General features: G+C 40.3%; 1 protein-coding gene across 3 annotated transcripts in view; it reads left to right on the top strand.

Moving 5' to 3' along the window:
* LOC115333495 (vascular endothelial growth factor receptor kdr-like) overlaps nt 1–26,865 on the top strand; it is a 140,640-nt gene that overhangs the window by 101,843 nt on the left and 11,932 nt on the right. The window contains exons 16-29 of one of the 3 annotated variants that reach the window (XM_029996482.2): nt 87–193; nt 1,446–1,581; nt 2,931–3,035; nt 5,408–5,521; nt 8,549–8,637; nt 9,866–10,031; nt 10,583–10,680; nt 11,600–11,722; nt 11,831–11,942; nt 17,371–17,470; nt 18,059–18,164; nt 19,909–20,033; nt 20,278–20,356; nt 23,659–23,753. In XM_029996482.2, coding sequence (XP_029852342.1) covers nt 87–193; nt 1,446–1,581; nt 2,931–3,035; nt 5,408–5,521; nt 8,549–8,637; nt 9,866–10,031; nt 10,583–10,680; nt 11,600–11,722; nt 11,831–11,942; nt 17,371–17,470; nt 18,059–18,164; nt 19,909–20,033; nt 20,278–20,356; nt 23,659–23,753 — 1,555 coding nt within the window. Of the gene's footprint in view, nt 1–86; nt 194–1,445; nt 1,582–2,930; nt 3,036–5,404; nt 5,522–8,548; nt 8,638–9,865; nt 10,032–10,582; nt 10,681–11,599; nt 11,723–11,830; nt 11,943–17,370; nt 17,471–18,058; nt 18,165–19,908; nt 20,034–20,277; nt 20,357–23,658; nt 23,754–26,865 lie in introns of all 3 variants that reach the window. The other 2 variants (XM_029996481.2, XM_029996483.2) reach the window with 2 other exon arrangements.

Below are 26,865 nucleotides of genomic sequence, written 5' to 3'. Positions count from 1 at the left end.
ATGCATATATTGTGTTGGACTGAGAACTATTGCTCAGTCATGGACTTTGGCTACATTTAAAATTTGGTTGTACATTTAACCTACAGGTTCTGAGGAGAAATCCAACATTGAAGTTATCATTTTGGTCTGCACTGGTCTAGCCGCTACCCTCTTCTGGCTTCTTCTGACCCTATTCATTCGGAAACTGAGAAAAGTAAGAGAGCTTCCCTATTGCACAAAGGGTCTGGGATTGGGCCCAGTTTATGTGTAGCATCAGAGTTTAGGGCAGAATGTTTAGGACAGATGGTAGAAGAACTGTGCAAAATGTTCCTATAAAATTTCAGTCCAAGATTTCTGCTGATAGTCCTTTGACTTCTCAGGAGATCACTTGCACTTGTGAGATTTCTATCCACTTCCATGGTACCATAAAATCAGGCTCCTCCCTCTTCATGAGTCAAACTGGTTTGCAAGATTAGGAAACTGAAAAAAATCCTAAATCCCCTAAAATGAGGGCTTGATTTCAGCACTTGTCCTGTAAGATTTCTCTGAAATGTAGGTATTAAAGGGGGCCCTGTTTTAAGAAAGATCCTAGGATGTTTGCTCTAGAAATGAGCTCAAACAACACAGCTTATTTTGTCTCCAAGTCTTGCTATTCTTTCACCTCCCTTTTGTGACTCAAAAAAGTAAAGTTTCAGTAAAGATCCAAGGAAGTTAGGTCTGTTTTTCCTAAACCAAACGGCAAACAGAAAGGCAACCACAGCTCTCTGCTCTGAAGCTCACCAAACTACAGTCCCAGAGTTGATCCCCAATATTTGAGTAAAATTTCCCCTCCTATTGCAAATACAGTGATTAAATTAATGTTTTCCTCCCTGACCTCAGTTTAACAGTTGTGGACAACAGTGAATTTCCTATTACATTTTACACCCATGCAAGTCTGCTCACAGGACCCACCAAATCACAATTTCTCACTTAGCAGCATTAGAAGTAGTAGTTTTCACCAGCTTTCAATCAATTTTAAACTGAAATAAGCAATAGCCATGAAGTGGATAACTATGGAGAATCAAGACTGCAAAACAAAGCACTATGAAAATGCCAAAATGCTCTGCAGTGCACCAGGAAATGCAACTCGTGGAGTTCCCATACAAAAGCACTGATTTCCTTTAACAGATACAGGTAGAAGACAGTGATAGATTTTGTGTCCTCAGAGTGTTTACCAACATTAATCAGTGACTCTTTCCAACACCTATGAGTGGCAGGCATACGTAAACATTTATTTCTCAGCTATAAAAAAAAGAGAGGCAGGAAGCTGAAGTGATGCATTCATGGTTCCGAATAAAATTCACAGCTAAGTCTGGAATTCAGGGAACTCCCCAGACAGCACTCAGTCTTGTAGATGACAGCTCGCTCTCTCCCATTAGAATTGCAGGGTAAATACTGTGAATAATTTCTCCACACCCTGTTTTTAGCCTGATGCCACAGATATTAAAACAGGATACCTGTCAATTATAATGGATCCAGAGGAAATGCCTCTTGACGAGCAGTGTGACCGTCTTCCTTATGACAGCAGTAAATGGGAGTTCCCAAGAGACAGACTGCGGCTGGGTGAGTGGTTTGGGTATTATTGCTGTAAAGAATGATTTCTAATGCTCCTCGGTTTCAATGGATATGTTGTATAACCCAAGATGCAGCCTTTCATTTAGTGCCAGTGCACTGACATCCTTGGGGAAAATTGGCAGTGAGTCACAGAATTCAGGATCATCCTTAATGGGGGGTAAAACAAAGGATTTGGTAAGAAAAACAAAGGATTTGGTAAGAAAAACAAAGATGTTGTCTCTCTCAAAATAGCTACCACCTCTTTTTCTTTCTTGGGGAAGTGAAGCCAAACTCTTGACAGGGAAGAAAGGTATCTCCAGGTACTGTCCCTGCCAAAAGTATGGTTTCACATCCATAGAGGAAAAGGGAAAGAGAAATCAATCTGAAAGGTGACAGTCTTTCAGTGAATTTTATTTTGAAGAAATTTATCAATTCATCAAATAATAAATTCTTTATTAATCATTTGAACTTGGCGTTGAGGTGTAAAGAGCTATCATGAAAAAATGAACCAAATTTCATTCAACAGCTCAGCTCACTGGATGATGGAGCAAGAAAATGTAAAAAGCAGGCTGTGTTTGTATAGAGAAACAGTAACATCTGTGTGCAATGATGAGTGTAGGGAATGTATCTGTATTTGTGTGTGCTCTTGGTGCTTTAGCTGGAAAACATAGAAGGAGGAAGACAGACAAAAATAACAAAAAATAAGATGACGGTGGGACATAGGGTCAAACTAGCAGAACCAAAAAGCCAGACCATGATGCCCAGTGTACTCTGCTGCATTGTGGATCAGAGCTCTCAGAGCATGCTAGGTAACATAGGCATGAAAATTCAAATGAAAGGGAAAATAAAGCAAGATTATCATCCTAAATTCCATTTAGTATAGCTTTTACTTCAAATAAATGTCAATAACTGAAGGGTTAAAGGGTTCTGACTGCCTGAGTGCCTTAGCTGGCTATCTCTGTGACTGTGATTCATGAGAGATCAGGGTTCCACAATTGTGTGTTTAAACCAAACTCTGACTTTCCTGGGATTCAGGACAACTATACGTAATGTTTTTACCCTTCAGCCCTATATATGTATTCAGCCTTGCCTTCAGCTGAATGCAGATTTATTTATTCTACTCTGTTCTATCACATACTGTATTGCATTAAAGTCATATGGATATAAATCATACCATTTATATCCATATGCTGCAAATATGTGATACAGGCTTCTATTGACTATCGGTCTACATCTGCGTTGTGCCTGGGCACTGGAGTCTTGTATTTCTTGCATAGCTGAGAATGCATGTTTCCCTCTTATCTGATGCAGACTGTCGTAAGTCCCCTTTGGCTCATTCTTGACTCTTGCTTCTCTAGGTAAAACACTGGGTCATGGTGCTTTTGGGAAGGTGGTGGAGGCGTCTGCTTTTGGCATTGATAAATCTTCAACCTGCAAAACAGTTGCCGTAAAAATGCTTAAAGGTACATATCCCTCTGAGATTCTCACAAGACTCCTCAGGGAACCTGTGGGCAATGAGGTTTCCAGTTCTCGGCTCCAAACCAGTCCCAAGTTCATTGTCTTCAGAAGGGAGTGGGTTTGTCATATGGGAGCAATTAGTCATTATACAGTGGATGTTAACCTGTAGGAAATGACAAGCGGGCTCCATGCAGTGCTGCTGATTAAGTCTTGTATTCCTAGAGGAGGAAAACAGCAGCTTCCAGGTCTGTGGGGTTAGGAGGGAAGCAGATTACAGAATGTAATTACATTAGATAGTCTGAAATTGGATCTAAGCCTTCGATCACAGCCCTTCCAGATGTAGAACAGTTCAAGGGGTTGAAAAAAAAGCAATGCCAAGGGAGTGAATTAGAGACAACTTGCTTGCAATTATTGAAATTAAGGAAAGCTTTTACCGTTCAGTGGTGGGGAAAGGGGGAACTTGGAGACTATTCTTTCATATTATATTTACATACAAAGCCTCTGCAGACAGCTTATGAATAAATGCATCAGCCAATACATTGACTACTTGGGTTGGAGGTTTTTAACTGTTCACTTAGGATTATTTCAAAGGTACAATCGATGCTCACTTGATGGCTTTTCATAGCCCACATTGCTCTGCATTGCTGCTGCATGACTGTATTAACCCCTGCAATGCCATGATTCAGGAACTTCTATCATGGTATTTGGCTTCTGTTGCTAGCTGCCTCTCCTGATGCTCTGCTACTTCCCATCTCTCTGAAATGTTTCAAAAACATCTGTTTATCACCTGTCTGGACCTCCTCCAAATCTGGTCTCCCTTCTCTGCATTAGTCTGTAGATCTTCAGATCATCTTCTCTACTGCTGTTGTTTCTTCTGTTCCATGCCCATCTCCAGATCCCTAAATATCCTAGAAGCCCCTGATCCAGACACACTCCCTTCTCCAGCCAAAACTTACTGCACCGGATAGCTCTGGGTTTTCATTCACTTCCACACTGTGCTTCCCAGCTGATACTCATGTCAACTCTACCCTGCCTGCACATATTCAGCAAACTATTTGACAGTTCCTCCATCATTTTATACCTTCCTCCCCAAGCAGAGGCAGCAGCCTCCTGCTCTAACCTGTCCCTCCCCAACTAACATGCCCATAATTCATCACTTTCCTGAATAAAGCAGATTCTCTAGTGTGAGTCAATCCATTCGGGGGGGGCGGGGAGGGAAGGCTCTGGAGATGTCTGCATTTCTGTAATTCTAGCATTATCTGTCATTTCCATGAAGTAGGCTGCTATCAGTTCTGGGTTGAAGGCTATAACTTAATGTGCAAGATTATCTGAAACACTTCCCGCTCATGCCAGGGTAAATCAGGAGTAAAACCACTGATGTACACATCCATCTACAAACACTGTTGACTGAAGAAACCTTGGGCTTGGAATAGCTCCTTCTTTATGACACAATTTGGTGAAAGATTTGTTTATGGAGAATTCTACAAACAGATAAAGAGGTTACATTTGTCACACCAAGTGATCTGTTATGTAACTGTTTCTTCATATTTAAATCTTACATGATGCAAAGGCAAAAACAGGGGAAACAGGACACAACTCCTTTTGTTAAAATACTTCATAAAAGTTTTGGAAAGAAGGCAGAGGAAACAAGCCAGCATCCGAACAACATTCTGGTCTGAGAGTGCCTTCCTTAGCTTTGGCAGCAAAAGAGAATGAAACTACAGTATAACTGGCTAGCCAGTGCTTCATCAGGTGTCACATTCATGGTTCACACACAAATATGGCCCCCTCTGCTTTGCTGGAAAATATATTTCTTGGGTCAATGAGATCTCACAGGGCTGAGATTGACTAATGCTGTAAATTCTCCAGTACATTTTGGGACCCACCTTAGAGATGTGTTGGATTTTCCACCTGCAGTGGAAAGTTGCTTAGTACTGTGGAAAAATATATTCTGAGGTATTGTAAAGAAGTACTACTAAACTGCACATTGCCATTATAGATGGAGGAACACATTCTTCTGTGTGCTATTGTTGCTTGGAGTGGTTGGTTGTTCCTTTGCTAAGCTTGCAAAATTCAGTCCTTGCAAAGGCTCTCTGGAATCTGATTTGGGGGGAGGGTTCTCCTATGGGACAGTAACCCTCCATAACCCATGCTAGAGAAAGGAAGAGTCACCCAAAAGATAAAGTGTTACTCCACTTCATAAAGGTCAACAGACAATGAAACGGATGAATTATTATCTGTTTAAGAGTCTGAAAAGCAAAGATACTGCAAGTAACCTGGGTGGGTTTTGTTTCCAAGTATAAACAGGATCTTGCTGTGTCCTGTTAAAAATATCCTGTTGTGTAAAGATCATTTTTTTCCTGTTTATCTTAAGCAGAATGTGCAACTACTAATGAATGCAAGGCTTTAATGTCTGAACTGAAGATCCTCATCCATATAGGACATCACCTGAATGTAGTCAACCTGCTGGGAGCCTGCACCAAAGCTGGAGGTGAGAAGTCCTCAGTAAATAAGGAGCAAAGAAGAAACACTTTTCAGATACAAAGGTGTTTGGATGTATCTGTGGTGGAGTCCAAGTCTCATGCGCATGCAGTTAATGCAAGCACAACTATTTCTACCTCTCTGCTCATAGGACAGCTCCTGCTACTGCAGAATACAGCCACATCTCATCAATGGTTTCTGAACGTCCTCTCCCAGCCAGCGGTGTCACTTCTCTATTTTCTTTTTCTCTGTCCTTTGTAAGCTTGTTTACAAAAGGGATTATGGACTGAAGGGAGGCAGGATCCTTAATTGCAATTAGGTGCCCAATTCCTCCACTTAGGCACTACTGATCATTTCAAAGGTTCTTCTCCCTCTTCTTCCCTGCCTTATCAGGAGGATGCACCAGGCTGAGCACTTAGCTACTTGAGGCCCCCTCCTTTCCCAAGCACTTCACTCTTGCCAGGCAAATGCAGGCATTTCTTGCATGGTATACAGGAAGCCTGAGGCAGTCCAAAGCTGAATGGAGCAACAGCATGGACTTCCAAGGGACTGAGCTGGCACAACTGGCTGTACATCATTCAAAGGATCTGTTGCAAAGTGCAGACTTAAACAAAGGACTCCATAAATCTTAGACCTTTGTCACTAAAACATCCCTTCCCATCCCATACTGCCATACAAAGCACCCTTGCCTCTTACTCTACTGTGCTTTAACTTCAGGGTAACAACTCTCAGAGATGCCTCTTTACTGCTTACAATGAACCTTCAAAACAATCCCCAAAGGACAGATTTAGGAGAACTGAGGACAAAAAAAACAGAGTAAAATAAATGAAGGGGAAAGAGTGAGAGAAATGGTGCACACATGTGTTGTCATCTGAGACTCCAAAGCTATCATTTTCCCAAAGAACGTGTAGTTGTCCAGTCACAGGGGGGAAAAGAAAACTTCAGTGAGGTAGATTTGGTAAGATGCCAGGAAAGAAATCTTCTCTCCAGCAAGATACTCCCAGTTCCTCAAGAAGCAGTCAGCAACCAGCAACCACAGATACTGCTGTAATCTGGGAGCCATCAATGGGGAACTTGCAGGAATTGTTGTAGCACTGCAGACCCCAAAAGCTTGTATGGGAGGATGGCCAGCTTTAGCTGGAGGGTTTTAAGATTCAGATGCATAAGCAAGTAGCCTTTGCTTGGGACTGAGTAGAGGGGAAGTAACATTATGAAAGCTGGTGATTCTCCTCTCTTGTCAAGTCAATGAGGTAGCTTAGTACAAACAGGTGCCTAAAACATGGCAGCATTACTAAGAGGTCAATAGTTTTTAACCAAAGCACTAATTCAGGCACAGAGTTCTACCTGCATAGTAAGACACATCTCAGTAACGGATCAAATACTGTGACCGTCCAATCTCTGAGGAACTTTTTCTCCTGAGAGTCCCTCAGTTTCCCATTCTCCAGGCTGCTCCATCCTGATTGCCCTCCCGGGTGAAGAGGTAACCCTCACTCCTCCGTGCTAACTGCCTAGGAAAACCACCGATTACTCTGGGGAGCAGTGGACAGAGCACAGCAGCGCAGCACGGCCTTGCAGGGCACTGAGGAGCCTCTAGGCAGGCACTGGTTTGTTTACCTTTGAGCAATGCAACTGCAGACTAAAGAAAAATAGCCTTGAGCTCTCAAAACAGACACTGGGATAAGAGTTACTATTAAAATGCCATTGCAGAATACAGTGCTTTCTCCCTCCTTGTTAGTTTTTATGTAACCGTATAACGGTATTCCTGATAAAGACTGATATTAGGTATGCACGTATATTATTTTAGCAATATAACAAATAACAAATTTTAACACCTTGGCTGAGAGTCTGATGTTAAGCAGTTAGAACTAATGCATAGTATATGCTTTACAATGAGGAAATAAAATATGGAGATGCCATGTCTAGGAAGCATTTCAAAAATATGAATAAATCACTAACTGGAGCTTTAAAGCTGTACTGGAATCCGCATTTCCTCAGGGCATCCATGAGGGACATTCACCTTTAGGTTCTTCAAAACAATGTCCCCCAGATATCTCTCGGGCACTGCCAGATCCCAGCACTGCTGCCTTTAAGCCCAAGTGAGCAGTGTTGTGTGGTCAGCAATAGAACCATTGACAGCTCCCTTACAGCCGTACTCCCTCCCTCCTTCCTGAATGGCCAAATACAGCTCTCAGCACTTTTCCTTTGAAGTTCAAACTTCTGAGTCTGAACTATGGACCTTCTAGACAGAAAAAGGTTTCTGGACATGAAAGTCTGGTTGCTTAGGACTGATAATAATACATGTTTACATGCATTCTAGTCCCACAACTTCACCTTATCTTACATTTGGTGATTACAAAAAGCAGTGATTATGCTAATGGTAGAGAATGTAGCTTTCCCCTTTCCTAATAGCTCACACTGAAACATAAAAGCATTTTCAAGCAGATCTTAAAAATATGCATAATTGTATAAAAGCAGCAATTGCAGTGAACTCTGCAGTAGTTTGCACAGAAATAAGAAAGGAAAAAATTGATAGGACTTCCCAGGCTTTCAAAAACTTCACACTAAATATTTTTGCAACTTTTGATTTAGATCCGTCTATGATCCTGCATCCTTTTATTGCCTCTACTGGCACCAGCTCCACCCAAAACAAACAATTGTGAAGGCAGCAGTGAAAAATGAAGACTGCCCCATGCTATGGATCTATGTATAGAGTAAAACAACCTTAACAGCATATGGGATTGTATATTCTTATTTATCATTCTGAATTTTCCTTTGTTTATAAATAAGGAATAAATACCAACTGTTACCATCTAATGGAGAAAACTAAGAATCCATACTGTATTCCCTTCTCTCCATATCCACTACTGATTGTGTGCTTCTGGAGTGTCACTTCTCTCTTTCCTCTGTTTCCTAATTTCCTCATCTGTATAACAGGAATGACAGAATGTACTTATTTTAAAGAGGATTTGTGAGGATAAGTTAGTATTAAGTGCTTTGCAGTGCTTCAAAACTCATTTGACTTTCACTGTCTTTTTAGGTCCTTTAATGGTCATAGTAGAATATTGCAAATATGGAAATCTGTCCAACTATCTAAGAGGAAAACGAGGAGATTTCATTGCATACAAGGTAAAAAAATGACTGGCTTCTCATAGTCACAAGGCAGAGAATTAACAACCAGTGACCACAAGCTGGATATTTTTTTCCACATTGGCAGTGAGAGAGTTTGGTATTTATATAGGCACTTTATTTTCTCACCACATTTGTATGAGCAAGAAAAGGAAACTTTTTTCCCTGTAGGATCTCATTCCCATCCTCTTCTTTTCTAGCACCTACTAAAGAATTAGTTGCAAAAACCCAAGCTGTCTAGTACATTTGAGAGAGAGAGGGAATTACTTGCAAGATAATATCCAGCACATGGCAGGCAACAAAGTAGTAGTGAAAAACTGGTATTAACTGTACTAGGAGAAGGTGAACCCTCCCAAACTAAAAGCCCAATTTGGGGATTTTTGTTTCTAGGCCCACCTCCCCTCAGCTACTGAAAGCAGCTCACCCTTCCATCATCTGCTCATTCCCATCTTCCGTGTTTTCCCTTCCCCTGTGCCAACCTAAAAGTCTGTGCTGTATGCAGCGGACTGGATCACGAACATGGTCTGCATTAAAACTAACCAAATGGTTTTGGTTTCCAATCAGTTGTCGGCATCCACAAAAACATTTGTGCTAGCACAGATTGGGCTAGGATATGGAGGAAGACACAGGAGACCAGAAATCAGCTATGGGGAGAGTATGAGACTACCTCCTCATTGTGAAAATACAGCATCAGAAGGGGTCTCTGATCTAAGCCCTGCCAGAAACTGGAGCCTCCCCAAGATTATTTTCCCGGATGATTCTATTATTATTATTATAGCTACTGTGTACAGGCAAAAAAGTACATAAGGTACTTTGTGTAAGAGAAGGAGATTTTCCTGGTACAGTCACTCAAAATTTCTTTTCTCACCATTGTTTTCATGAATTGCAGGGATTGGTTATGTCTCACTCCCCAGGACAGGGTGAGGCAGACGCATTTCAGTGCATATCACGGACATTACAGTATCTCTCTGCTCACCTATCAGTCTCACCCAGCCAGCTTCCAACTAACTTTTATGGTGGAATACTGCTATGCGTAAAATGGGAGGTTCTCTATTAATAAATAGGAAACCAGGCTTCATTAGTTCTGCTATTCAGGGAATATCATGTTCAAACATGTTTTGAGATCATCTTCAAAGGACACTTTCTCCATATGCCATTCTGTTACATATTTTGAATCCCCAGGTGTTGTGTCATCCAAAGCTAAAAATCAGTTTTATACCATTTCTAGTCCCAGGAAAACTCTGACCAAGCAGAGAAAAGTCTGGATGAGTCCAACAGTGATTTGACCGAACTGATCAAGAGGCGCCTTGAGAGTGTAGCCAGCACAGGAAGCTCTGCCAGCTCAGGATTTATTGAAGATAAGAGTTACAGCGATTCAGAAGATGATGAAGAAGGTAAAAGAAACCTACCTAATCCCAGATCTTTTCTTGTAAAGATTTGTGTTACTTGGCTAGTGCCACACACAGTCACACACTTTACAAGCCCTTACACAGCTTGACTTGTTCCTGAAATCGCACATTCTTTCTCTTGCCTATGCCCCACTCCAACTTTCTCACAAAAAGAGATTTGCAATAATGTATGCATATAAAAGCTGCTCCTGTTGTGTAAGAGGAGTAATAGCAATATTTTACCAGAAGATTTGTGGGGCCAGTCTGTCCCTAGTCTCGTCACTCGCTTGCTATAAATAGCCTCCCTCAATTTTATCCCCAAATGTTGTTTTCCCCATAGCTAAATGATATGATTAATGTTGGATGGAATTTTTTTAATCATCTGATCTTCTGCCTCTAGGTCAGCGGGTCCTAAGCCAGAGTTGTAATCCTAGTAGAGAACTCATGTAGCAATACTCAGGTGCAGGGCTGGGGTCATCAGCATGCAAGTGGCATGAGTGCCAGACAAGTTTGGAGCTGTTGCTCTAGTGTTTTGCTGTGTCTGTGATCTCTCCTAGATGCTGAGGATCTGTACAAGCGTCCCCTGACTTTGGAGGATCTGATTTGCTATAGCTTCCAAGTGGCAAAAGGCATGGAGTTTCTCGCCTCCCGAAAAGTGAGCTCATTAAAATGTCAGGGCTGAACTTCTTTCACAGAATCATGAGTATCTGATATGAAGAAATCCAAATATATATTTTGAGCCTGAGTAATCTGCTTTTTGCTCTTATATTAAAGTGTTGGAGACCACTTTAGCTCTGGTGGTTAAGCAATAAGTAGCACTGAAGAAGTTGTGAAGGAATATCCATCATGTTCTTGGCTACAAGGACTGGCATCTGTAACATGAGAGTTTAGATAGAAGGAGTGTGAGACAATTCACGGAACTGTCTCATAAATAAATGCAGAAAAGGCTTCTCATAGGGAAAGATCCTTCTAGTATGGTCAATGAAAATACTACTGAAAAATGAAGAGGGAGTATCCAGCTATTTATTTAGCTTGTCAGCAATGTTGGAGACTATCAGCAAAGTTAGGACCTCTTTTGGATATTAAAAAAAGTATGTTTGTAGGCTGTGGAATACCTGCTTTTCAAGTAAATTGAATGTAATAGGCATGCCAAAGTATGCACAAAACTGAGAGCTTGCCCTTACCACGTAGCTACCAGGGTAGCACACACAGAAATCATGACTGCATTTGCAAATGTAGCTGCAGCTGCTTTTTGACCTCTCCCAAATTTCCTGCAGAACAATTAACTGGAAAATGGCACTCCCTTTGTCTCATCCTACTTGTGAAAGTTATTTCATGTAGAAAAATCAGAAAACTAACAGAAATACTTGGCTTGCTCCCCGAGTTATTTTCTCTTTTGCATATGATAATACATTTGCGGCAGATTCCCACACACATTTTCCTTCTCTAACCTGCTCGCAACAAAAGTTCATTTATCCTTCCATTTCCAAAGAAGGTCTCACACTTTCAACTCGTAGCAGTGGCTCATTGTCCAGGCAGAACCTCTGATTGTGCTTGTCCTCATTCCTTCACAGTGCATTCATCGGGATTTGGCAGCAAGGAACATCCTTCTTTCAGAGAACAACGTAGTTAAGATCTGTGACTTCGGACTAGCCAGGGACATTTATAAAGACCCTGACTATGTACGGAAAGGAGATGTAAGTGGAAGAAACTTGAAATGCTAATCTCAAGTTTTTATTCCCCTAGGGTTTGGGCACATTAGGAACAACAGTTCTTGCAACATGTTGTGTCTTTTGCATTCTTAGGCAAGACTTCCACTCAAATGGATGGCTCCAGAAGCTATTTTTGACAAAATTTACACAACCCAGAGTGATGTATGGTCTTTTGGAGTGCTACTATGGGAAATATTTTCTCTAGGTAAGAATGGTTTAAACCCCTTTTCCCTCCTAATTTATGGCTGTATTGTTAAGAAAAGCTTTTAACAAAAGGTGATAACGTGGTGCCATGTTTCCATTTCAGTTAGTACAAGTGCACAGTGCAGGTCAGGTGTAAAATAAAGTCACTGGACTGAAGTCAATGAGAACTCCACCTGGCAAAGTACATGAAAACAGTGAATATTGGGAAGGGGGGAACAAAACAAAATCCAAAACCCTTGACCTAACATTTGCAATAACTGAAACCAACAGAGCACAGAGATAATGCAAGCCTCTGCTGCTCGAGTGTGAAATATTTCTCTGAGAGCAATAAAGAAGTTTCTCTGTCAAACCATATTTTCCTCTAAGCAGTCTGCTTCAGGAAACCACACAGCTCAAAGGTTGCAGAGGATTACACTGCTGTTGACATAGTGGTCTGACGTTGCTAGTGGCAGCCCATGGAACACAAGGGAGTTTGCCCCCATGATATTTTATCCCAGATTGATTATTTTCCCCACAAAATCTAAGTAAGATTTTCTAAGTAAGAAAAATGTATTGGCAGCAGCTGCCATCAGGTTGATACGAGAACCAGTGCTAGACTCTGCGTAAGTCATTTTGGCAGCAAACAGGTAGAATGCTTACTCTTCTGGCCATATCATTTGCAAGCCACAACATTTTTGAAAGAATAGTAATGGTGTTCTTTATGTACTATAGATTTCATCTTACAGTGCTGTTAGAAATCTCAGCCTCACTCAGATCTGGTTACTGTCCAGCAGATAAAGCCCTGAAATTTAGACAAGCAGTCTTACAGATAGTTGGGCTTTGCCGCTCTCAAATTCTCCCTGCAGACTGGCAAGTTTTGTTTTCCTGAGGGAATTTAGGAATGTCAGCTCTGGCTTTTCAATCAGCATTTGCAGACAAAAGAAAACAAGAAGCATTGTCAACTTAAGCTGCTGAATTTTAAAGCAAACTCTGTAATCTCCTACCATCTTTGGTTCATGGATCAGTTGAAATTAATGATCAGGCTGAAGATGCCAAGTTCAGATCTCACTGCGAAGTCTGGAGCTGTTTCTATCCTAATCTTTTTGTTTAGGGCTGGCTGCAAAGATCACAACCTGATTTCAGTCCAAGTCTTTGATTTAGACTTTTCTCTAGTTCACATCAGCACGCAAAACAGAAAGTTCACACTCAAATGGTTAAAACAAGTGGCAGTTATTGCCTTCTCCAGAGTTCAGTCCTATTTATTTAGAGTTTTGTTATTTTGGTGTAACACCTCAATGGCTCTCTAACAGCATCACCTGTTGCATGTGTTTTGAAACACCACAGAAAGACGAAGCTCCGGAAGCACCATCAACGCCCCAATTCTAACAGATTATTCAAGAAGATGTATTAGCATTAGCATGCAGAGACACACTCAGAGGGGACAGTCTCTCCATCGGGCACCTACAAGGAACCAAATGAGCTGAATACTGATGAATGGCAAGGACCACTGCAGAAGGCAAACTGTTTATATCATTCCCAAAGGTCCTGCCAGAGTTTAACAGATGTGAACTTTGGGTCATTTGGCCTTTAATACCAAAGATGAATAAAAATTAAAATATAGTCACTGAAATTCATCTCTATTTTTAACTACTTTTAAAAATAATTTATCTGGTTTCTTTTAATTTTAGATAGCCTCTTTTCTTAACGAAGGTGCTTACTTGGAACAATAGACCGTTCTCTTCTGAATTCAGAGGAATCTACTAAATTACTCCAAGGGCTGCCATCCGTAGAGCAGCCTCTGCCCTCGTTATGACGTAGATCACAAACTACTTTCTTCAATCCATGGCACAGATTCAAAAGCAGTCATTTTCTTTAAGAGGGTTTTTTATACAGATCATCCAGGCATGTCTGTGGTTTGGCACTACTCACATCTGCAGCTCACACGATAAATATTTAATTAAGGATTTGTGTCACTGATTGAATTCTCTTATATAAAAGTTTTACAGATCATTGAGAGTCAAGGGATGGAAGTTTTTTGTTGTTGCTACAGGGTATGCTTTGGCTCCCATTTACAACTGCTGCTTTTTACTGGGTCCCACAGACTTAGCGCCCTCTAAAAAAAGGAAAAAATACTGATTAGTAAAATGCACAGTTTAGTTTGGACACGGGTCCTTTCAGGGTCAGAAGTTGAATGAAGCATGATAGGCTTCCTCCAGAAAGGCTGGCAGACTGGATCCATTGTGGTGATACGCAGGGAAATCAGGACTTGAGAGACTGTTACTTTTCATTTGGGGCTGAGTTTGCATTGAGCTTTGCGTTATTTAAATGGGGTCAGCACACCTCATGTCAGGTAATGCCAGCAATGTTTAATACATCTTGAAATCACTTACATGGCGCATTACAGAATGTTGGTGTCTCCTGGACTTTAAGTGTACACTGTTCAAAAAGCAATCAAAGGTAATTATGTAAACAAGCAGTGCCTGGTAGTATAACATCAGCATCTTATTATCCTACTAAAATAAAATCAAGATCAAAAGAGTGCTACCATATCCAATGCATGCCATGTCTTTGAGCATTTTGGAAGAGATTTCCCCTACGGAAAATGCCATACATAGACCTTACACCATATGTTTCAGCCTACATTTCTCCCAAGCTGTCTTAGCATCCCAAATCCAAGTTATCAGGCTTATCACATAGTCCAGATGAAGTACAATGGTGACTGGAGGTAGAAAAGGGAGAGTTCCTTGCTTTTATGATCTGAGCTGCCTCCAGCTGGTAGGAGGCCAGCACCCGTCAAAATATAAACTACCAAAAGATCTTGCAATCAAGAATTATTCTTTTTTGCCTTCCTTGTACTTGCTCTCACCAACATATTACAGTTGATATGATCAATGATGTAATCAAAGAAAGATAACTGAGATTGTGAGATCAAGTGTGATTCTCCCATCCCTCCTCACCCAGTTCTACCATGTTGCCCTCAAGGTCTCAGTTCCAATCAACATATATGCAAGTCTAATTCTTACCAATAATCTCTGCTGTGCTCATGAGCCAGATCTGGCCAGTGATACTCATCAAACTGAGGGGTTTCTTTTGCATGTCAGAACAGTCAGTGTAGAACAGCCATTCATCAATGGCATGACTCCATTCAGCTCCTCCTAACAGAAGTTGGTTGGCCATGATGGCACAACAATTGCATAATGCAGTTGGAAATGAATGAAAAAGGCCACGCAGCCCATCTATTCTCTTAATGAGAGGTGTTGTTTTCAGTGTTGCCCCAGTACATTGACAATCTAGGGCTAACTAGAGGCTTATGCTCACTTCTCTGGAGAGGCTGCACCACTGTTAAATAGATACGGGATCAACCGGACAAGTTGCAGAGGTATTAATGAAGCCTCAGTACCTTGTAAATGTTTGTAAAGATAAACCTGCACAGATGAAAAGACAAGCCAGTGAGAGTTCAGGAGATGTACACAGACAGCAGTTTAGTAGCTTGGACAACAGTCAGTGCCCCCAGAGCCTGTTCTTATCCTTACCCTTCTGTCACACTGTAACTGCGAGAAAGTGACACTATAGTTTCTATCCATCAGTTTATTCAGAGAGATCATGGAGTTGATAGAAGCCTGTTTTGAGATCTTTGGCTAACAGGTGATGCCATGTGAGCTGAACATTTAATTACTGGGTTATTATGACCATAATGACAGGCCAAAGACAAAACTAGGAAGGAAAATCAGGATATAAAGCAGAAATGATGCTACTGACTATTTCCAATCCACATAACTCCAGGAAACTCTCTTAATACTGTGATCTGATACTTGCACATCAAGGAAATTCAGATGTGCTGTGGCTAAGCATCCCTGAGCTTTGAATGTCATCAGAGCCTATCTGTTGTGTTGAGATGCCCTCTTAGAAAGTTGCTGGGATCTTTGCTCCCCAGTGCATAGTTTTGCAGATTAAGCAGTCAGATTCACAGAGTAGAATAATTCTGGAAACAGCCACATTTTGGCACCCTCTTCACTGCTTTTATCCAAAAGATTTTTGCTGTGCTTGTTGTGCCCCCAAGTGCACAGCACATGATGCTGTTTCCAAATGGGGGAAAAAAAAAAAAATGCAGGAAATAGGCAGGAATGTTATAGACGGTAAATCATATACAGATTCTTCGAGGGCCGGATACAGATCCAGATTCCATTCAATCCCCTATGTTAAGACTTGATTAAATTTTTTCCAAATTCACCAGCCAGCCTCCAGGATGCCAAAATGTGAAAGACAAGGGTTGCACTGCACGTGAAGCCTTTGCTGAGAAGGAAGGGAGGAAAGCTTACAGATCTTTTAGGTCTATCCACAATAGGTCCAGTAACCTTTCAAATTTCAGTGCAGACATCTCTTGAATTTTAGCTATGAGGTCTGGATTACTCAGATGCCAGAGCACTTTCTCAAATTATATATTTGTTCCCCTTATTTACGGTGCATCATGAAGTGCAGGTGTCAATCAACAAAGATCACGACCTCTGAAAAGCCCCCATTCGCTCATTAGTTGAAGAGTGCATTCAATGCATACATAGATTTATACTAGTAATTCCTGTGAAGATAACCAATTAGACAGGAAAGTGAAATAAGTCTCACTCCTTCATTTTGAAGATTGCTAGGCCAACTTTTGTCCAAGTTAATATAACACTACCAGTCCTTTTACAGAAGTCTACCTCTTAAAAGCAATTCAGTTGCCATGAACTGTCGTCCCTGGTTTCACACTAACAGTTGAGTGGCCCTGAAAATAAGCAGCATTGAACTCACACTTAGAAAAGAAAACAAGGCTAAAAATTTGGAAGATCATTTTCCAAGGAAATGTTACCTGTAGGACTGCATAATATATATACAATATTAAATTGGTGAACCAGGAGAGGCAGACTACAATTCCACACCTGAGGTTGAACTGCAAGGTTCTCACAGACTTCTGCAGGAGCCAGATACCTACAGCTTTCTCTGCACTTACTCACAGAGGCCAGTAAGGCCAGAAGATTCTAAGACAATGAATGATGAGCAGGACTTACTTCACATGTAGTCACTTAGTGCAGGATATTGGCAAACCATATGTAATCAATTGAATGATCTGGAACTTTTCTACCACTGACCAAGAGGTCATTTAAAGACTCAAACTAATAAAATTTCTTTCTCTTCTGCCATATTTTACCTTGGAGTGGTCCTAGCTGTATCACAAATGCAGAGGAGACAGTATGGTTGAAATCTCTTTAGAGACAGTGAGTTTGTAACAGGTTTCCAAACAAAACATGTAGGTAGTAAGTGATTGCAACCCCTTCTTTACTCTAGCTTCTTTTACTGTCAGACTCTAGGTAATCTTGAATGTGCAGCAGAAATCACCAATATGTGTTTAATTCACTGGACTGTGAAATAGGCATTGTGCCGTTCTGGACCCTCCTCCTTATTTCTCCCATCAGGTGCCTCACCATACCCTGGAGTGCAGATAGATGAGGACTTTTGCCGACGGCTCAAAGAAGGAACGCGGATGAGATCTCCAGAGTACTCTACTCCAGAAGTGTAAGAGCTCCTGGTTTTATATTGAGAGCTGATACATGTTATTTCAGTATTACAAAAGAGACTGTATTTAAGTGTGGAGGAGTAAGGAGACCTCATCAGATGATAGCTATGTATTTTGTTTTCAGTAAACACTGTAGTTGTGCATATCTCGGGTGTCCGGATACCACAGACAAATGCTAAAGACAGACCAAGTCAGCTTGACCTTTGCCAACAAGAAGATTAACACATCTCCCCATGTCAGCTGGAGGTCATGAATCTCAGTTCAGGAGACTACTGCGTCTGCCTTGATTTCCAATTCCATGACAGAAACTAGGCATCCATAACTGGGACTTATTTTCAGTGGGGCCTATCAGTCAAATTTTAAGTAGGGTGAAAATAAAAAGCCTTCAGGCTCAGTTGAGGCAGGAATATAGAAGGAAAAAGCATCCCACATGGAAACTAGAATAGAATTTCAGCACATGGAGATTTGAACCTGTCTTAATCCAAAACTATCCAAACAATGACCAAAACAAGCAGCAGCAGAAAGAAACAGTTTGGAAGCAAAGCTCCTATCCTTTTTCTTTCTTAATACTTGTGTTTTTCGTCTAGCTACCAGACAATGCTGGATTGTTGGCATGGAGTACCCACAGAGAGGCCTACTTTCACTGAGCTTGTGGAGCGCTTAGGAGATCTTCTTCAGGCCAATGTACAGCAGGTACAGCCATACAAACATTTCTTCAACAAAGGTGTATATATAGATGTATATAGATATGTGTATGCATGTGCACAGCTAAAGACTATGCTGAGCAGTAATATTAGATTTGACTTCATAACAGAGTTCACAAGGAAAATGGCTGCTAGGATGAGTAAAGAAAATGTTAACTATTCAAATGGGATTATATTTCAAAACTAGTTGTTTATCCATCCATAATAAGCAGAAACTTACATTAATTAAAAAAACCGCTCAGTTGCCCCGTAGAGGAACAATAGTGCTTTATCTCACAAACAATTTTAATTAGATTCTAACATAGTAAACTGCCAGTAGTTGGTCTGAACTTTCTCTCTCATTTTCTGAGCTTATGTTCATCAGTGCTCTTAGGAGCTTTAAAATGATGCAGTTTAAAGCTCAGAAAGTCAATTACATAATTATTAATTTCATAATAGTTAAATCAGTTGTTTTCTTCTTCAGTAAAAACAACCAGACCAGTTATGTAACTGTCAATTTAATTTAAGAAGAAACCAAACACTCTCCTCCAGCTCCTTCCTGTTTGCAATCAAATTTAGTGAAGCTAAGTTGAAGAGGGCCCAGTTTGCAATATGAAGAGCTTGTGAGTTTTATCCTATAACCAAAGTAAATTAAGGAGACATAAAAATCATGATAAGGGAATAGGGCACTTAACTGCTTCTCAAAATTAAAAAAAAAAAAAAAAAAAAAAATCAAGCAAAGGGAAATTTGGACAAATAGTTTTAAGACTTAAAGGAAGACTAATTTCTGAAGATTACTGCAGGGGTGTAATGACAATGCAGAGTTTATTAAGATGTGTACTGAATTCCATTAAACTTGCAGCATCAATTTCTTGTAAGGACAAGAAATAAAATCCTTTAAGGCTACCATTTTAAGGACCAGCTCTTCCTAAGCTACAAGTCCTTAAGATGAATATAAGCAAAAAGTCTATACATAGGCAATATTCTTTTAGCAATTCCAAAATCTGTTAAAGTTGTCTCGGCCATAGGGGTTTTGTGACTTCATGCCCCTCCCTCCCTTCTCCCAAACACATGGATTTAGGTGTCCCTGAGACAACTGGTCCCTTGGAATTCCCAAAGAGGCCAGCTCAGTGACAATATAGAGGACTGCTTTCCTGAAGTGCAGATCGGTGAAATTCTGTTCACCTTCACTGAGGCAGAGCAGCCACACATCTGGAATGTAGTAATGATCACAAAGAAATTGCTGCAAACTCATCAAAGATGCTGCTGTGAAAGTCAGCAAAGCCAGCTACTTTTAAACTGGATGCACATATATTGACACCCTCAGTACAAACGTCACATTACTGTGCCATATGTGAGGGACATTTAGAAGTCTGGTAACTGCTATAAAGACCAGTGAAGCAATAGCTCAGGCTGAGATGCCTGGAAGAGAGAACACACTAACTGCAGATGAGCACTGGAACATCAGAGACCATTTTCAGCCATTCTCCATCGTAGGTTTCCCAAAGTGTACCATTTTCCTCATACAAAGCCTCCTACACAGTAAATGTCAGATAAAGCTATACATTTGAACTTCCGCATGTTGTGAAGAACATCATAATCACTTTGAAGAAACATCATAAAGTAAAGTTAAAATAAAATCTAGTCCTTTCTCAGTGTAAAGCTCTGTAGAACACAATAACCTTTTACATCTGAGATGTAGTACAAAATGAACTTTACCAGCTTTGTGTTCTTTTATGTTATTAATTATATAGGATGGTAAAGACTATATTCCACTGAACATCACCTTGTGTCCTGATGGAGAATCTAACTCCAAAACTTGCCCTGTGGAAGAAAACTTGAACAACTGTGTTAATCGCTGGAGTGCAGTGGAAACTGGGTAAGAAAATAAGTACAGGGGGCAGGAGGGAAAGAAAGATTTGATATAGCTGGTCGCTGTTTGTTGTCCTCTCTCAATATGGCTGTTTTAAGGGAGTTGGACGGACAAATTTGTCAGGGCACAAGAGATGAAAAAAGAACACCAGTCTACGAAATTGAGCTGTGTCAGGGATGTTAATTGAGCTACCAACTGGTGCAGCATCTGCTTGGGTTTTATGCTGACACCTCAACTTTCTTGCTTTCAGTATCAACAGCAAGAAGCGACCACTGAGTGTGAAGACATTTGATGAGGTGCCAGTGGAAAAGGAGAAAGTGATGCATGAGGTAAGTGAGGTGATTGCACCCTTCTCCACCAGGTTCACAGATCACTTGTCACCAGCACCAGAAACACTTATTAGAGCTTTTGAAATCTGTTTGGTAAGAAAAAGCTTTAAATCAGGCAGATTTGGCCCTACTATCTCACACATAGGTCCGTGTGGCAACAGAGACCTGCATTTAGCTTAACAAATAATTTAAAGAGAAGCTCATGCATGATTATCCTGGCTTTGATCAGGCTAAGGGGTTTCATATTACATATTTCAATATGTTTTTTCCACCATAACAAAATGGCAGCTCATTGAAATGGAGCCTTTTGAAGGAAATGTGTCCAGAACACATTCTGTCTGGCTGAGACAGCCAATAACTTGGTGGTGGTGAGGGTGTTCAGTTCTGGATAGACAAGACCAAGATTCAAGTTCCTGCTCTACTTGATTCACACAAAGGGCTCTAACCCTGGATTTTCCTCACCCTAAGTGAACATATTTATTGCTAGTTTAATGGCACTGCAGGGTGGGAGAGTGTTGAAAGGTTTCATTTTCACTCCAGTGGAAAACAAAAGCTTGTTCTGTTACAGAATGATGGTTCTGCTTGTTGGCTTCCTCTGAAATTACAGGTTCCAAGGGTGGAGGGTTGTGGGGTTTTTTATTATTTTTTCTTCCTTATTTAAAAAAAAAAAAAAACAAACCAACAAAAAACCACAAACAAACCAAAAAAACCACGCAACTCATGAATTTCCTCTATGGTTCAGGTACTCATTGGCTGCAGTGCCAAATGCATTCCACACCACTTGCCTCGATGACAGATCCTGTACCGCTAAGGAGGGATCTTTGTAACGCATGCGTGTTTGAAGCAGATCAAAGTTTAGGGAGGAAGCATGAAGCCCTCAGGAAACCTTCTAACAGAGGAAGAGGGCAAGCATCAGATGGCTAGGAGAAGCAGAAGAAAAGAAACAGGTGTACAGTTTTATAGAAACAAGCCAGTCTGTCTACTCTGCTAGTCAGGGAACTGTCCCCCGAGCTCCAGCTAAGACTCCCTCTTGGACAGACAGCCATTCCTCAGACCAACTCTCCTGGGAAGGGTCAAGTCTCTAGCTACAACCTGTCCTGGACATATTTCACGTCCTTGACAAATGGAGTGTATTTCTCATCTGTTCTCTTGTTAGCACGAATTGATGCCCATTATTCCCTAGTATTTTGCCAGATGTAATTTCTGTGCCTTTATCAGTGCATCTTAGGGATTAGAAAGCTTAGAATTTTCTCTGGCTCCTGCATCTTTCCTCTTGCAGGATAAAAATCTGTTCCTCTGAATCACACAAAGACATTTACTAGATAGATCTGTTATCAGTAGGAGATTACTGCTGCCAGCATCAGCATTACTTTCCTAAATGCTCCCTGTTCATGACATTTTAAAGTAAGTCCTTACATGAAGGGGGAAAAGTTTCAAAAAAAGGGTAATAATACATTAACAGATCAGAAATAAATGTGATGTTTCAATGAGGATCTTTTAAAGCAAAATTATGGTGTGATCTACTTTTGGACAATGTAAGTGCACTTACGTTACTAAAATTATCTTACATATCAAGACATTAATACTGATTAGATCATTATTTCAAATAGTTGCCCAGGAACTAACTCTAAAAGTGCTCTACCACACCTTCCTGCAGTTGTGCTACTTACCTGTAGTCTCCGTTGATATTCTTTTAACAATTCTTCTGTAAGGAAAATGCAAAGCAGCACTCAGATAAATTGTTTCTAGACCACGTATTTTTAAAGGGAAATAGTCAAGATAAAAACTAGAGAGAAAAGCTGGGTTCTACTGAGGTTTTGACAGACCTAATTAATTTAGGATTTTACTTTATACTTTGAAAACCAGTTTCTAGACTGATCTTATTAACAACTGATACATTACCAAAGCATTTATAAAAAGGCTTTTGCTTTTTATTTATTGTTTGCTGGGATTATTTTTTCTGTTTCAATCAGATTGACTGGTAAAATAAGGCTAACTAAAGCTTCACTTCCCATGTTGAAGTCTTTTGCTTTCTTGGCTTTGACAGACAGACAGACATGCAACTTTCCAGCATCACAAAATATTTCAAATGCAAAGGAACCCCCCTGAACATTTAATATTTTTTAAATTACTTAAAACAAGGACTGTGCATGTCTGTGAACTTGTGTAGCACTTAGCACAATAACAGCTTGATATTAATTGCAACCTCGTGACTCAACCTTAAGTGCAGTGGAACCAGAACCTCAACTTTAAAACTAATCAAGACAGTTTTGTTGGACAGCTCAAAATAATCCATAACCAAACTACAGTGAGCCTTTTAGGCTAGATATCTTTGCAAAGCACTTGGATTTGTCAAAATGATACTGAACTTCCACTTCCTTAAAATTTCAATGTTTCTAATAGTGTATTTCTAGTAGGCATTTAGGGTACTTTTTCTCTGAGGAGTCTAGCCAGTATTATTGCATATATTGTTTATGAATTTCTGTCTATTCATATCTCAGCTATCCTACCTAGACAGTATCCATATGTCATGCTTAATATCAATTTCAAGCTTGAAAATGTCAAATTATTTTTTGATATGTTCATTTTAAGGGTGCTCTTTCAAAATACAGATCAAAACTTTACCATCACAAAAACAAGGCAAATGTTCTCAGGCTAAATAGCAGCATTATCAGGAACAGTTGGATAAAAACTGATAATATAGGCCCTGATAAGAGAATATTCTGAAGAATAGGCTTAATGTCATACACCAACTGGACATATCTATGTGTTAAGCACTTTACTACACAGCACACAATTGAGAGTTTTGATGCAAACATTTGCCCTCCAGGTTGTTGGTTGAAATATTGTGATTCCATAGAATAGAATAGCTGGTAGCTCCTACATGAGTTCCAGTACACAAGTATCAGTATATAACAGTACAATATAACACCTACAGACGACCACCTTGTTGGCAGTCTCTCCCTGATAACTGCATAGACAGGGATCCCCAAACTCTACAGGCCACAGTGAAGGAGAATTTGCATTCTCCTGCCCTTGCATTGTCTGCTCTGTAGCTGGAGACAGTTTTATAAGGTGAAATTCTATCAACTTGCCTAAGAGCAGTATCATCACAAGATAAGATAGCTGGAATTTGGTATTCTAAGTAGCTCCTTGGCTTTCCTTCTCTACTGACTTTAATAGCCGTTTAGTCTGACTTTTCTCCACACTCTCCCCACGGAAGCCATTTCTAATTTAAAAGTGCTCCATGCTGTCATGATCATTTGGCACTCTGCTGATGTTCTCTTCTTTTTGCTGCTCAGGAGTCAGACAGTGGGATGGTGTTGACGTCAGATGAGATAAAAAGCCCGAAGAGGCTGGAAATCCGTTCTTGGCCTTACGGGATCATGGCTCTAGCGTAAGTACTTTTTGGCATTTCTTTTTAAGACAGCGTCCCATTCAGAAAAATGCTTCTGAAATTTGCAATTTTGTTTCTGATTCCAAAAGGAAAACTGTTTCGACTATCTAAAAAAGCTAGAAGGACAAGCAACTCTGGATTTCAATCCTATAACTGAAAGACCATGGTTAATGTATCAAGAAAGTTGTAATGTAAACTTTGCTTCCAGAAAGAAGTTGAACATAAAACAGAGTTGCAAGTCTCTGAAAGGAATGCTGCACTGTTGCATTTAATTTACAGGAAGGTTAATTAACATGAAACATGTTGATTCGCATGATAAAAATGAAAACTTATTTCATCAGCTTTGAGCACGTAATGTCTTGTCAATCAGTTTAACTCTTCTTCCAAAATGCCAGGTTGCCTTGTGATTCTGAATCCCATTCAACAAAATAAGAGAGTGCTCTCGAGTGAAGCTGGCGTCTCCTGTTTGTGATCTGATCTCCTGGGGCAGAGAATATTCTGCACATGGCAAATAATAGGAGCAAAAGAGCTAAGAATATACATATCTACTTTAGCTGTTTCTTGACTGCCTCTCCAGTGTTCTCCTTTACTGATGGAGCAAAGTTAGAAGAACTTGATTTATTAATCCAGAAAAGAACATTTATCATTATACCAGCATCTAACAAAGCTATGTTTAACTTTAGATGTACAGAAGGACTGGCACCTTTGCAATTGATGGATGTGAGAAAAGTTAAAAAGGCATGTATAGTGAAGAGTAGTATAAGCACTGCAAAGAAAGTACATTTACCAGAACCGTGATTTCTACATTTGCTTTATCACAGCTATGAAGACAGTCCTACAGAGAAGTCCCTTAATCCTACCACCTTTGTGATCCTATGAATTACATAGTTCATACTGGGTTTACAAATAGAGGCTGTGACAGTGTTTGCTATATGTTTATCCATTCATAGTACAGACAATCACAGAAGAATAAAAGCAGATATTTAGCTTTTAGCTAACAGTTAGCTCACAGTTCTCTATATTTCTGTAACAATCAGGCACAGGCAGAGAGTTGACCTAGTAGTGAAATAGGTCTTCCTCACCTTCCTAGAAAAGTATAATAACAATAGTAACCCATTCTACTGATTCACACATTAACTTGTAGAATTTCAAAGAATAGGTATCCAAAATATTAAAAAAGAAACAATTCTGTAGCAAGGAATTCCATGCCTATTCAGTTAATTAAGCTAATTAGACTTTTACTGAATTGTCTAGTTTTCTCTGAAATCTATTGATGAGATTTCTCTTAGTTTCCTCTGTATTAAACTCAATGATCTTTCCCACCAGAGCCATTGCTTGTTCTACATCAAGTCACCATTTTTCTACATTAAAGAGAAATGATACATGAGAAAAAACTAGTGCAATTTCTGCATAGTATGGAAGAGTTCACATGAGAGTGCGTAGTCAGAATCTAACAATATTACAGAGGGGCTAACCCCCTGACGCAGTGAGAAAAACAAGATGGAAGGAGCTTGCCTTGTCTTTTCAGGCCTTAAAACCATAAATTCCTAGGTATTTGAAGGCAGGAGAGAAGGAGAAAGAGGAAAAGGGAAAAAGTTACATAAGGAAGCCCAGAGAGACTTGGAGCACTAACAGGGAGCATTCAAATGCTACGGATTCTGCTGGATAGGAGTGTCACTTCAGGAATAATGTTGTTCAGCAGTATTTCCCCTGTAGTACCGTCCCAGTGTTGTACCTGTTGGGGGATTAGCAGAGACGTACACACAGTTCCATGTTTTTACCCTGTGCGCATGCTGAGAGGATTTCTGCACAGCACAGTGCATTGCTATGGAGACCAAATGGCATTAGCTCTAAAAGAAGGAGCTCAAATGTCAGGAACTACATTACTATGATGCTTTACCTGGGCTGATTTACCTCTTTTTTTCTGCATGATATCATGTTGACACAAATCCAACACATACACACACACAAACAGCCTCCCTGATAGGATTTATCCTTCTAAAGATTTCTGTCAATCACCTCTGACTGCTGTTTCCCCTACTGCATTTCTCCCATTTGGATAAATAGTTGGCAGAGGAAGGTTCTCTCTCTCTCCCTTAGAGGCTTTCTGCTGAAAATCAGAAAAATCAACATCCAGCCAGATGTAGAAACACAAAAATTCCATAACAGCCTGTTCTTTTGAGATTTCCAGGAAAACCTTCTGAACTGCTATCAGACCCACTGGGAGTGAACGTGAAGTAACACGGCTCTGCTGCTTTCAGTGAATCTCTGCCTGACCCACACCATCTGGGGCTCTCCCCATTTACAGTCAACATTTCCACAGGGATTCCATTCATCACAAGATACCTGATACCTTCTGTGCCAGCCAGACCATGAAAGACCATCTTAACAGAGGTCTGCTATAAAGGCAAACGCTGCAGCAAGCCGTGTTTGTTGTCTCCTCCTTACCAGGACCCTAGCTACCATTGAATGGACAGAGATGTGCTTTTTCTTGGCCACATCCTTCACTGAGTGTTTGAGGTCCAGCTGAGAAAGCTATTTTGTCAGCTTTTTTTTTTTTTTTTTTAAATCTTGCAAACTATCATTGGCACAACTAACATTTTTAACATAGTTGCAAGGCATCCTGATGCCCTCTCATTTGAGGACATGACACCCCTTGGCACTCCTGCACTGCTAACTTGAAAAAACAAGCCTCAAAAGCATATAGAATAGTCTAGGAGAGGTCAGAAGAGAGTGCTGGTTTAATAGGGGAGATAAAGTCACCCTTGTTAATTATGTATCTCTCTCTATCAAAAACATTTACCCTGGATCCTTTTCAAACAGTCTTTCTTTTCTAAAAGAAAACTGTTCAAAGGCTTAGCATGTTTTCTAAACCAGGGTGGCTGCATTTATTATTTTTGCCAAAATCTTGCTGTTTATTTATCTTGCATTCATTTCTCTGTCAAGTTTAAAATTTGGCAACACTACACACCATGGAGTGTCAGTGTCAAGAGTTTATTGAAGATTAATCTGATACTCTGGGCGTGGAACCACTGTTAGACTGGACTAACCATTTCTGAGCTCCAAGCATTTTATACTGCTAAAGAATAAAGTCACAACAGCAGCTGAAGTG

This window comes from Aquila chrysaetos, chromosome 21 (genome assembly GCF_900496995.4).
Source record: "Aquila chrysaetos chrysaetos chromosome 21, bAquChr1.4, whole genome shotgun sequence".
Taxonomy (NCBI): Eukaryota; Metazoa; Chordata; class Aves; order Accipitriformes; family Accipitridae; genus Aquila; species Aquila chrysaetos.
Note: the sequence above shows the minus strand (reverse complement) of the source record. Positions and strands in the feature narration are given on the sequence as shown.